Source organism: Rhinatrema bivittatum, chromosome 5, assembly GCF_901001135.1.
Source record: "Rhinatrema bivittatum chromosome 5, aRhiBiv1.1, whole genome shotgun sequence".
Lineage (NCBI taxonomy): Eukaryota > Metazoa > Chordata > Amphibia > Gymnophiona > Rhinatrematidae > Rhinatrema > Rhinatrema bivittatum.
Genome location: NC_042619.1, coordinates 124,714,505 through 124,727,738, shown reverse-complemented (window position 1 = coordinate 124,727,738; position 13,234 = coordinate 124,714,505). Strand labels below are relative to the sequence as shown.

At 44.9% G+C, this 13,234-nt stretch overlaps 1 protein-coding gene across 5 annotated transcripts in view; it reads right to left on the bottom strand.

Moving 5' to 3' along the window:
* The window catches only part of ESD (esterase D), a 54,473-nt gene that overhangs the window by 2,367 nt on the left and 38,872 nt on the right, over window positions 1–13,234 (bottom strand). For all 5 annotated transcript variants that reach the window (XM_029602878.1, XM_029602880.1, XM_029602882.1 and 2 more), the window contains 2 exons: window positions 12,318–12,416; window positions 3,239–3,406 (listed from right to left, as the gene is read on the bottom strand). In XM_029602878.1, the coding sequence (XP_029458738.1) occupies window positions 3,239–3,406; window positions 12,318–12,416 (267 nt within the window). The remainder of the gene's footprint in view (window positions 1–3,238; window positions 3,407–12,317; window positions 12,417–13,234) is intronic.

The following is a 13,234-nucleotide window of genomic DNA, read 5'->3' as shown; positions in this document are numbered from 1 at the left end:
ACTTCACAAATCTCTCTCTAATATGTGCAGGGTTTGTTTACTGGGAAACTAATTACTGCAAAAAAAATTGCTCTGCACCTTAAGCTCATAGAATCCGACTCAAGGTATTTTCTAACCACAACATCGCAAGGCAATAAAACACGAATTGTCAATTCAAATTGTCATTTACACACCAGTGGTTTACCCTTGAACATAAACAAGGAAACAATATTCTCACACTAATGGATGCAGTTACAAAGGTGCCCTATCCTTCCAATGTATATCATTTAAAATCTAACAAAGGCAAATGAAGGGTATGAATAAGGCCCACAGAGCTCAATATACAGTAAGCTGGTGAGCAGAGACGTTATCTGGATAACTTTAGCTGAATATTCAGTGGAACATATCCGCACAAGTGTTCCGCTGAATTTAATTGGCTAAAGTTATTTGACTAACTTTGCCACTCACCAGTTTGTGAACATTGATAACAAAAAAAAAAAAAATCCAAAACCAAACACACACCTTGCAGAAGCCGATCCACCCACTGCACCCTCCCAATATCCTCAAAAATTGCAGCATGGCCCAGGTGATCCCCTGTCCACTCAGAGTATCTTTATAAATTGTATGAACTAAGAAGTGCTCATCCCTCCCATCCTGTAACGTCAAAATTTTGTGGCAAAAATCCCCACCTCTATCCCCTTCCCATACCAGCAAAAGTGTTCCCAAAGCAGAACAGGAGGAGGAGAGACTCTTAACTCCTCCTGCTCTGCTGAATACTAAATGCCGGAACAACTGACAGTACTGGCCCATAACATTAATTTATTCACCACTTCTGGGTAAAGCAGCAAACTCTTGTTCAAAACTCAGTACTGAATGCGGATTGGCTCCTTTGTCAGTAAGTGCCGAACAGGGATTGGTCTCTTCCGTATTGGTGAAGAGATTGGCCAAAGTCAGACACTTGGACGCGCAAAGAGCTGGAGGAGAGACGCTTGGAGAGTCCCTTCTGGAGGAAGGAAAGAATCATAGAAACCGGAGCTGAACGAGCCGAGATACCCGATTCCACACAGACATTTTTGAAAACTTTCCAAAAACGCGGACATAAGCCAGAGAAGTAGACGGCTTACGGGCTTGAAGCAGAGTGGATATAACCTTCTCTTTATATCCCTTCTTTCTTAGTCTTCGCTGTTCAAAAAAGCCAGGCCGCTAGACAGAAGCGATCCGCCTGGTCGAAAAATACGGGACCCTGCTGGAGCAAGCGAGGAAGTTGGCAGAGGCAAAGAGGACCGTCCGTCACCAGGTTTACCAGATCCACGAACCAGTCTGTGGGGCCATTCAGGTGCCACAAGGATGACCGGTCCCCCGTGAAGTTCTAGTCATCGGAGAACCTTTCGCATTAGAGGCCAAGGAGGAAACACGTACAGAAGGATGTCGTGAGGCCATGGGAGGACTAGAGCATTCACTCCTTCTGAGCAGTGCTCCCTCCAACGGCTGAAGAACCGGGGAGCTTTGGCATTGCTCAAGGTCGCCATCAGTTACGCAGCCAGAGGAGCCGTCTGGCGGACACTGCAGAAACCATCGCCTTGGCCTGCACACGGAGTAAGTCGTAAAGAGCGTCCGCTCCATACGCCACCGCGCCCTCCAGTCTCTCAGCCTGCTTCGCCTCTGCAGACGGAAGGTCCTGGGTGCTGAGCAAATGTTGGACCCACCTAAGACTTGCCCACTGCATGAGACTGCTGCAGATAGTCACCTGGACCCCTAAAGCCAGGACTTCAAAGATCCGCTTTAGATAAAATTCGAGTTTGCGATCCTGGACGTCTTTCAGAGCTGTGGCCCCCACTACAGGAATAGTGGTGTGCTTAGTGACCGCAGACATGGAAGAATTCGCAGACCCGTCTCGGGGGCTTCCCATTCTCGAAGGAGCAGCAGCTTACGCATAGCATGGAACGGAAACGTGCGTGGAGGCGCCCTGAGTCCCACCAGGACCGGGTCCACGTTAGCTGGCATCGTGGCCGAGACCTTATCCTCTGGAGGAATTTCAATCCCCAGCTCCTGTAGGATGAAGGGGATGAGGGGCTCCAGCTCCTCCCTTTGAAACAAGCGGAGCACTCAGGGATCATCTCCCTCAAGAGGGGGGGCTGGCAAGGACAAGTCCGCATCTGGATCCTGATCTAAGGGCACGGGAGGCAGAGTCTGATCCGGAGGAGGGGGAATCCCCGGGACTACCCTTGCACATCTGGTGCTGCGGGGACGAGCGGAGTGGGAATCCGTGGAATTTTAGTTGGTGGAGGACCTGCATCTGCTGGAGACAGACAAATACTGAAGGGCTGCAGGGTAGGCTCTGTCCTGATATAGGATACCCTTTCAGTTTTGGTCTGTCTCCATCTGCTGGACAGGAGGCTCAACCCACGGTCTGGACTGATCCAGGTACGTACAGGGAACCAGTCTGCCTTGTCTTTTGCTTCAGCCATATTCTCTACCATGTTCCAGTTCTGCCTTGTTTCCAGCTTACCAGGTTTCAAGTTCCAGCTGCAACTCCTGGCCTCAGTACTTGTAGTGTTTCCAGATGGCCAAGCTCTACACTGGAGCTCCTGGTTCCAGTCTCACTTTCTCCTATTTTATGTCCCTGCCTGGTTCCAGTCTGTCAAACCTCCAAGCTCCTAAGCTTCCAGATCCAGGTTCTGCCTCAGACACTCCTGCATCTGTGACTCCAACTCTACATTCAAGTCTGGTCTCCAGTTCCCACACAGAGCTTCAATCTCAATATTTGCCTCAAGCTTCGGCACAGCCTTTGCACCAAGTTTCAGGCTCTAGTCCCTGCCTCAAACTCTGGTTCCAACTCCAAGTCCCAGCTCCAGCTCCACATTCCAGTGCAGGCTCCAGTTTCCTGCTTCTCATTCTAGTTCCAATCTGAGCTTTCCGCCTTTATGTCAGCATGCAGGAATCCCTCTTTCTGCCTCAACCCCCAACTCCTACCTGTAAATATCTGCATGGCTGGGGAACCTGACAATAAGTGCAAACCTCTTGGGAAAGGTCAAGAAAATACAAATTAAAAATTGGAGAAATATGGTGACAAAAATTAGGCATAAAATAACCCTAACTATTTAGCTCAAATGGAAATCAAGTATTATAAAGTACTGCGCTACACAGTCAATTACCAGGATATAAGTACAGAAGTATGCCAAAATATATTCATAATTGCTTAACAGAAAAACGCTCACTCCTATTTTCCAAATAAAACGAACTGTTTTTCGATACTTGCCTGTCGCAGTCTGAAAACAACAGGGATTTTCCTTTCTGTGCAAGCAGCAATAAAGTTATCAGGAAGTAACTGTCCTGCTGCAAGAAACTGGTCATCTTTGCCTTGATCAATTAATATGTCCAGCTGGGAACCTGAATAGGACTTTGCAAGGAGTGTCGCATCATGGGACTGTAAAAAAATAAAGCAAAAGTCATACAGTGAATTAAAAAATGCTTGCAAATCCTAATCTCCTTAATTAAGATGTATTTGTAAGTCTATATTAATTAAGGGCCTCCCATTCTGTGTCTATGGGAAAAAGCTTAGTAAAGGAGGCCCTTGGTGTACTTGTTTGGGTTTAAGGATTGTAATTGTGCATAAGAGAACAGATATCACTGTTAAAAATGGGGCAAATGTCTAATGGACTGGCTGCACTCAGGAAATGGCATGTTTGATTGGAAGTGGGGGACGAGGTAATTTGGCTGCTGCTACTGCAGAAACACCCGTCAGTTGAAGGAGTGGTGCTGAGTTTAGGCTAGGAGGAGAGTTTCCTCTAGCTCTCCTGGATAGCAAGGGCACATATACTTTCCCTGTAACTTAAGTTATGGCGTTGAGACCGGAGATGGAGAAAGCAGATTGAAGATGCCCCTGCAAAGTCTGTACTTGTCATAAAGAAGAACTCCTGAAGTTATCATTCTGTATTTAAGATACATCATTTTCTTCAGTCCTCATGTTGGTGGAGAAGTGGACCCTTCTAATATCATACACAAATAGCCAAAAATGATGGGATCCTTTAAACTGATACGGTGTCAAACTTGAAAAACATGTTTCATGCTTCAAAACATACTACACTACAAAGCAGAAAATTGACCCACTTTAAAGCTTAGAAAAATCAATGTTATTGTTGAAAAAACTGCTAATTCAGGAATATTAAGATAAGTACCTCTATGAGACATTTCAATAATAAGTTAGTTGAACATCTGGGATCGTTTATAATATATAGTGCAACGTTTGATTCAGTAATCATATTGGATATCAGTTTCGGAGTGGTGATTAAGTAACTGGTGAATTATCAAACTTTATTCAGAGACTTTTGACAGTTAATTTAAGAGTAAAAACATATTTCTAAGATACTGCTATTATTTAAAAAAAAAAAAAAAAAAGGCTGGTGGTAAGTTAATGATTACAATTCTAAACACTAGGTAACTTGGTTGGTACCATAGATTGTGAAAGTATGAAACAACCATTGTCCACCATTTTTACATATCAGCTGAGCAGAAATTAAGCAGTATTTTCTACAATAACATCAATTTTTCTAAGCATTAAAGTGGGTCATTTTTCTTCTTTGTAGTTTTGTATCATTTTAGTCACCTGAGTGGAGATTTTTTTATATTTTGGTGTGTCAAACATACAACATCAACCTTTCAGAAGACTAGCCCTTCCTTGGAATACTGGTCACAACTGGTTAAAGAGATTACAATGAGATGCTTGCTGGTGGCAAATCCACCAGAAATCATCTCCTCCTCAACAGCACTAGCCTCATACAAGGACCTTCCAGCGTCCACTACCATGGAGAATATGTCATTGTTCTCCATGCTGCTCATGGCATTGCTGTCGTAACTGCTTTTCTTCTCAAACAAAAGCTGTGTTTAAAAAAACAATTTTAACACTGCATCCCTAACAATGAGAAATTACCTCTTACCTGATAATTACCTTTTCTTTAGAACAGTCAGATGAATACAGAACCAGTGGATTTATGCACTTCTACCAGCAGATGGAGACAGATCACACTCAGCCTGCCAGTATTCTCTTCAAAAGCAACTGTTAGCAAAAAATATGATTAAAAACAGATAACCACTGCAATACTCAGCCAACAGGTAACACTATACTCAGACAAGAATGCAATAACACTAGAGCAAGGACTAGAGTAACACTTACCAGTAATCCCTGTAATATAGGAGGATCATTATGCAATCAATAGGCAGCCAAGGAAGGGAAGCTGGATTCATCTGACTGTCCTAAAGAAAAGGAAATTATCAGGTAAGTAGTAATTTCTCATTTCTTAGCGTCCAGTCAGATGAATCCAGAACCAATGGTATGTAATCAAGCTACTTCCTAATAGGGCAGGAGGCTGCCCATGGTCCAGACAAAACCACACATGCAAAAGCTGCATCCTCCTTGGCCTGAACAGCCAGAGGATAATACCTGGAAAAGGTGTGTAAGGAGGACCACGTTGCAGCTCGGAAAATGTCGACAGGAGACAACAATCTAACTTCTGCCCATGACACTACCTGAGTACGAGTGGAATGGGCCCTAACCTGACTCAGCAAAGGCTTCTCAGCATCCACGTATGCAGCTGTGACTATTTCCTTAATCCAGCGAGCTATTGTAGTCTGCGAGGCTGGCTCTTCCTGTCCAGTACAGCCATGAAGGACAAACTGGCGATCCGACTTCCATAAAGATTCAACCTCCAGAAACCTGAAAATATGTAGCTTGACATCCAAGGGTGGCAACAAATGATACACCTCTGCATCTCTCTGTCCAGAGATGGCAGGGAGAGGGACCGATTCAAAAGAAACTCACTGAACACCTTCGGTAAAAAGGAAGGAACAGTAGTCAGCTGAACCACCCCTTGAGTCACCTGGAGAAATGGCTCCCGGCAAAACAAGACCTGCAGTTCGGAAACCCTACGTGCCGAACAAATTGCCATAGGAAAACACGTTTTCAAGGGCAGCAATCGCAAGGACAGAGTACATAGCGGTCTAAACGTAGACCCTGCCAAAAAAATCCAAGACCAAACCAAGACTCCATAAGAGAACAGGATATTGCAAATGACAAAGAAGATGGTTCACTCCTTTCAGAAAATGAGCCACCTCAGGATGACAAGGATCCACCATTTACCAGACCCTTGAAACAGGCAAGAACCTGCACTTTCAAGGAATAGAGCCAAGCCGATATTCAAGTCATCCAGCAAAATCTCCCAACATGAGTGGAATTTTTGACCAAGATACGAAGAGTACCTTGATCCTCACACACCAGGCCTCAAAACACTCTCCAACCCCGTATTTAGGCCAAGGAAAAGGAGAACTTTCTAGCTCTTAGCAAGGTGGAAATAGCTGTCGCAGGGTATCCACGTTTCAGCAAGCGAGCCCTTTCAAATGCCATGTCATAAGACAAAATTGAGTCTGATTTTCGTGAAGGACAGGTCGCTAATGTAACAGGCTCCAGTATGCTGGGAGTCGAAAAGGTGGCATTCAGTTCTTCAAATCAATCTGTCCAACATGAGCCATGGAGGAAAAGCACACAGCATCTTATTTTCCAGCCACACCTGCACTAAGGCATCGATCCCCAATGACTGCGGATCTCTTCTGCGGCTGAAAAATTGTGCAACTGTGGCATCGTGCAAAGTCACCAACAGGTCCAGGCCCGGAAGACCCTTGCGATCCCGAATCAGCCAAAACGCCTTGTCTGACAATGCCCACTTCTCCTGGGTCCAGACTTTCCTTGCTGAGAAGTCTTCTCTTGCATTGCCTTGGCCTGCAATGTGCGAGGCTGAGATCATCTGGAGATGCATCTCTGCCCATTGCAGAAGTTGATCCATTTCCTGCGGCACTTGGTGGCTTTTGGTTCCTCCCTGCCGAGTGATGTAAGCCACAGTTGTTGCATTGTCCAACATTATTCGGACCGATCGGCCCTGCAGCCTGTCGCCAAACTGTAGACATGCCTACTGGACTGCCCTGGCTTCCAGCCAATTGATGTGCCAGAGAGACTCTTCTGCACTCCAGAGCCTTGCACCGTGAACTCCTGACAGTGAGCTCCCCCAGACTCGCATTCATTGTCAATACTGGCCAGTCTGGTGGAGATAGAGATGATCTGCCTACAGCCACCACTGCAGTTGGGAGGAGACCTAAATTGGCAGGTGGAGCCAAATCAAATAATCTTGAGTCTGTAGATTCCACCAAGACAGCAGGGAACACTGCAGAGAACACACATACGCCCTCACCCATGGTACCACTGCCAGGGTTGCCGTCATTAGGCCAAGGACCTTCAGGAAAGACCACACAGTCGGGCGCAGAGTGTTCAACCACAGATGGCATTGATCTAGAAACTTCTGAATTCAAGCTTCTGGCAGGAACAGCTTGTCCTGCTTGGTGTCGAACCGAACTCCCAGGGATTCTAGTGGCTGAGTAGGTTGAAGGCTGCTCTAGGCTAGGTTTACCACCCAGCCGAGTTCCTGCTACAGGGAATTTACCCTGCAAGTCACTAGGCGGCTCTTCCAGCGACCCGGCGCGAGGCAGTCAGGCGCTCAAACACAGGAATACTAGGATTCCATCATCTCAACTCTGCTGCAACTACCACCATTACTGTGGAAAAGGTAATGGGAACAGTGGTCATATCAAAGGGCAGCGCCCGAAACTGAAAGCGGCGTACCAGAACTGCGAACCGCAGAAAACGGGGATGCTCTAGTCTGATGGGAATGTGGATACACGCCTCGGAGAGATCCAGAGAGGTCAGAAACTCCCCTGACTGCACAGCCATTATCATTGTGCTTCACTCGCATATGATGGCTGATGCCTTTGAGAGTCGGGATGGAAGAAATGAGCTCTCCTTCTTTGGCACACTGAAATAAGTGGAATATCACCCCGTATGGCCTTCAGACAGGGGCACTGGGAGCACAGCCCTCAGACTGAGGAGCCTTGCCAATGTAAATTCCATTGCTTGTTTCATCTGCAGGGAGTGGCAGGGGGATGCCATGAACACGTCCTGAGGAATACTGCAAAACTCCATCATATATCCTTCTTGTATCACCTCCAGGATCCACTGATCCGATGTGATTTCGACCCACCCCTGATGAAAGAGAGAGAGGATTCCCATCTCCTGTTGCTGGGGGTGGGTTGGCAATCCTTCATTGAGAGGCACGGGAGAGTCAACCACCTGAGCCTGCACCACATCTGGGTTTTCTGGAATGAAAGGACTAAGACCCACCAAAGGTCCGAGTCCTCTGAAAGGTCATTCCTCTATAGGGTCACAAACACCTGGATCCTCCAGCACGACCTCTCATGATAAGGGAGCGTTGCGCCTCTTAACCTCTGGCAAACAAGGAACCGGAGATTTGCCCCACTTACCAGCCAGTTTCTCTAACTCACTGACAAACAAGAGTGAGCCATTAAAAGGCAATTTGGTAAAATTAACCTTGGACGTCGCATCGGCCGACTAATTTCTTAACCATAACTGACTCCTGGCTGCCACAATCAAAGTCAGCCCTCTGGACAAGGTGCTGACCAAAGCACAATCCGCTTTAGCCAAAAAGGCAGCGGCTGGTTCCATAACTGTGCTAGGATTTACGCTAGTCATCAACCTCCTGGGAGAGAAGCAAACAAAAGCGAGCCACCAAAGAACAAAGTGAAGCGATGCAAGGTCACTGCTACAGCTGCAAATGCCTGCTCAAGGACAGTCTCAATCATGGTAACATGGGCATTCTTCAAGGCCTTTCCTCCTTCCACGGGAATTGCCGTCTGCTTGGAGACTGCACACACAAGTGCATCTACCTTGGGAAAATGGAAGTGCTCTTTCAACACTGGATCCAGAGGGTATAGGCCTTCCAAAATCCGACTCCTTTGGAAATAGCCTCTGGGGCACCGCACTCAAGCTCAATCAATTCTTGAATGGCTTCCATCACGGGGAAAGACAAGAGGCTTTACGCAAGGAAACCAAACTAGGATTTCTCCGTGGCTCAGAAATGGAATCTGCCCCAGGAATTCCAAGCATCATCAAGGTCTGGGAAAACACAGCTGGCAGTTCATCTCTATGAAAGAACCGTCACATAGTTCTATACAGCTCCAATCTGCGGGGGTGGGGTGTGTGTTCCCCTCCTTCAAGAGAGGCAGTAACGGCGACATCCTCTGAGCCAGACTCAGCTCCTTCCAGAGGACCCGCTGCTGCTTGAGGGGCACTGCGGCACTGAAAAAAGGAAGAAGCATCCAGACCGAGAGGCATCCGAGGACTACTTAGTGAGCCACCTTCCCCTGCGGAGGAACACTTAGGGGAGGGCCAAGGTCAGGCACCCCACCTGAGACATCTTCAACCAGACCTCATCCAGCTGGGAAGAACCAGGCTTAGCCAAACAAAGAGGAAGACAAGGCACTCAGCCTCCAAGCAGCACTGGCACAAAGCAGCAGGCATTCCAGGAGCTGCCCGAAAAGAACAACAGTGCAAAAGGTGCTTAGGCTTCTGAGACACAGGCACTATCATGGTCGACAATGTGCTTGAGTGGTGGCTGGAGGCATGCATCTAGCTGCTTTTTGCCTCTTTTTTAAAATTTTTTATATATGCGCTCAACTAGGTGCCCAAGAACTATTCGTCCAATACTGGTGCGCAAACAACTCGACGCTCACCTATGCATTCAAAAAGTATGCAGCCAAGACTTATGTGTGCACACCTCAGTACTCACCCAGGCAACCAAAATGAGAGCATACAAAACACTCAAGCACATAGTGCCACTTGAGTGCTGACGGAAGCGCACGGCCAATAGGCAGCGCTTAACATGGGCGCTCAGAATTCAAGGCATTTCTGTGCGCCAAAAAACTGGACTCACAGTGAGATGCACATGGTGGAACGACAAGCCAGTAGAGGGCAGCCTCTGAAAAGCTGTTGAGGCCTACCATACTGCGTGCAGCAAAAAGCCCCAGAGCTGGGCCTAGCCTCCAGAGGCTGCTCAACCCGCCAGGCTGGCCCACATCCCTTGATCTCCCATGGAGCAGGATGAGCATTGGAACGGTGTGCCGAGCTCTGACACCAAAAGGGAAAAGGAAGCCCTGCACGGTAAAACCTCCCGCTAAGTCTCTCTGTGTGTGTGTGTGTGTATATATATATATATATATATATATATACATACATACATATGTGTGTGTGTGTGTGTATATATATATATATATATATATATATATACATACATATATATATATGTGTGTGTGTGTGTGTGTGTATATATATATATATATATATATATATATATATATATATATATATATGTGTGTGTGTGTGTGTGTATATATATATATATATATATATATATGTGTGTGTGTGTGTGTGTGTGTATATATATATATATATATATATATATATATATATATATATATGTGTGTGTGTGTGTATATATATATATATATATATATATACACACACACATATATATATATATATATATATATATATATATATATATGTGTGTGTGTGTGTGTATATATATATATATATATATATGTGTGTGTGTGTGTATATATATATATATTTTTTTTTTTTTATTTTTTTTTTTTTAACTTATCAGAGCTCAAGCTTACCTGGCTGAGCACAGAGACGGTCTCTGGCTGGCAAGGGAGAGGGCAATTGCCATCACTGCTATACTCTGCTTCCTGCACCTGCTGCCTTTCAGCTGCTCAAGCAGCTAAGTCCACACCGGCAAAACCAGTACCAGTCCAAGGCACACACCTGAGGGACCACGGAAATCACCTCAGGAATTCTCAACTGGGGGAGAGACCAATCTGTATCACTGCAGGAGAGAGGGGCGTTAAATTTAAACTGAAGCAATCCCCAGAGAGGAGAAGCATGTCCATCATCTGCTGGAGACGGAGAATACTGGCAGGCTGATGTCACTGTAGGTGTGTGTGTATATATATATATATATATATATATATATATATATATATATATATATATATATATATATATATATATATATATATATATATATATATATATACTGTGAGGTCAGTTTGCTCCATGTCCATCTGCTGGTAGGAGTGCATAAACCCACTGGTTCTGGAATCATCTGACTGGACGCTAAGAAATGGAGGTTTAGCCAGAGCAGAGGCAAGCAAAATATAGGGGGAGGAGACATAGAAGGGGAGAGAATGGGTGCAACCCACAACCACGGAATAAAGGAGAAGCCTAATTAAAAGCCTACTTTCCTAGGTCCACTTGACCAGTCTTGGCTCAACCAAGTCCTGTAGAATCCTGAGAGCCACCAACTGAAGTCCCACTCCACCAGAAAACAAGAGAAACTCCCGAGCCAGAACAGAGGGCTCACTCCCCTAGAGGAACTATCATAAAAAATTGTTCCCTAGTGGCTGAAGATCCTGCTTCAACAGGAGAATCAGCCCACACGCTGTTGTCCTGGGAGTGAGCTCTACCAGGAACAAAAACTCAAAGACCACAGACCTGGGAGTTGATGAATTCTGCTGCACCAGTCCAGCACATACTACCATCTGCTGGAGACAAATGCTCAGCCTGTATCACTCTTTAAAGGGAGTGATGTCACTAAAATGTTTGTGGTTCTCTGTCTCTATCCACTGATAAGGTGGCATAGATCCATGTGCCTGGATTGGTCTAGCAGGATGACAAGGAATAGGGTAATTTCCTAACAGCCCAAACTGGAGCAAAGTTCGCAGGAACTTTTTACCCACAGACTTTGCCCCAGTTTTAAAGCATATGTATACTTTCACTTTGAAAATTATCCTAGAAAAATTACCCACAGTTGTTACTGCTTATTTGTTCGAGTAGTTTTCCCCAAGAAAAAAAATGTGCACACACTTTTGAAATTTCTAAGTATATAAATGTGCAAGCCCCTTTCCCAACCCTGTCCCCAGGAATGCCCTTACTGCATGAAGTTACACCCATAGTGGCACTATGTGCTTAAGTTTACCTACCTACAAAGAGAGCAGCTTTTAAAAAGTCCTTTGTAGGTAAAGCACTGCTTTACTTGGGAAAATAGTTTTGAAAATTACTCTTCCTATGCACAGTGTGTGAATTCAGGGAAAGATTTTTTTAAAAATACAGTGCACAGAAAGAGAAAAATAATACAAGAGCTAAAATGTATTAGGATAATGGAACACATGAATAATAAAAAAGGAAGAACAGAACTAAACAGGTTGATATTTTGAAGAATCCAGCTAATACTACTACTTTAGCACAAGACTCAGTATTTTGAAAAAAAAAATACAGGACTATTTGAATGATAAAAGGCATTAGTTGCAAGCAGATTCTTACAAAAGCTAATGGACATTTGCAAATGCTGCCTTACGAAGCCAATAGCTTTGAGGCCTACCTCCCATTTGGTTTGATCCAATCCCAAATATCCACCGAAGGCTTTTCTCCCCCATGGGCACTGGACTGGATTACAAATCGGAGCGAATGCAGACACAGACTGTTTAGAAACACAAAAAAGAAATGCTGATCAAAAATCTATTCCACTGATCAGCAAACTATGAACCCACATCTCTGAAAATGCCAGTCCTTGGAGGGAAATGAAAGGGATAAGATGAGGCCATTGATTTAATAGGAGGGGGGGGGGGAGGCGCAGGTGGGGGAGACAATCATGATTAAATTTTTATTACAACAGGAACAATTTATCAATTTATAGGTAAGAGTTCAAGATTCCAGAATCTCTCATGAACATTTTAATTTTGTGTTCTTCTCTACTTACCTGATAATTTCCTTTCCTTTAGAGCAGTCAGGCCAGTCCATTACGCATGGGTTGTATTGGCCTAACAGCAGATGGAGACAGAGATCCACAGGCTTGATGACATAATCTCATGCTGACACCAGCCTGCCAGTATTTTCTGTAAAAGTTAACTGTGGACAACTTTGAAAAAAAAACCCAGATACAAATTACACTGGAATGTATATACACTATTATCCCCACCACACACTTTTTTTTTTTAAACTTCCAGAAGGTCAAGAATTCTAAGGACCAGGGGAGGACAGGAAACAAGCAAAAACTACCACCAACAAATAACCAGGAAGAGGTGAAACCCCCCCTTTTTTTTTTAAACTACCAAAACACAGATGATTCGTACTCAGTCATGTGTCTTATTTTCTCTGCAACCTCACACTAAAAAAGGCTCTCAAAACTGAACAAGGCCAGAAATCTGCGTGTCAGGAGGGAGCATGGACTGGCCTGACTGCTTAGAGGAAAGGAAATTATCAGGTAAGTAGTAATTTCACCTTCCGTGCAGTCAGGTC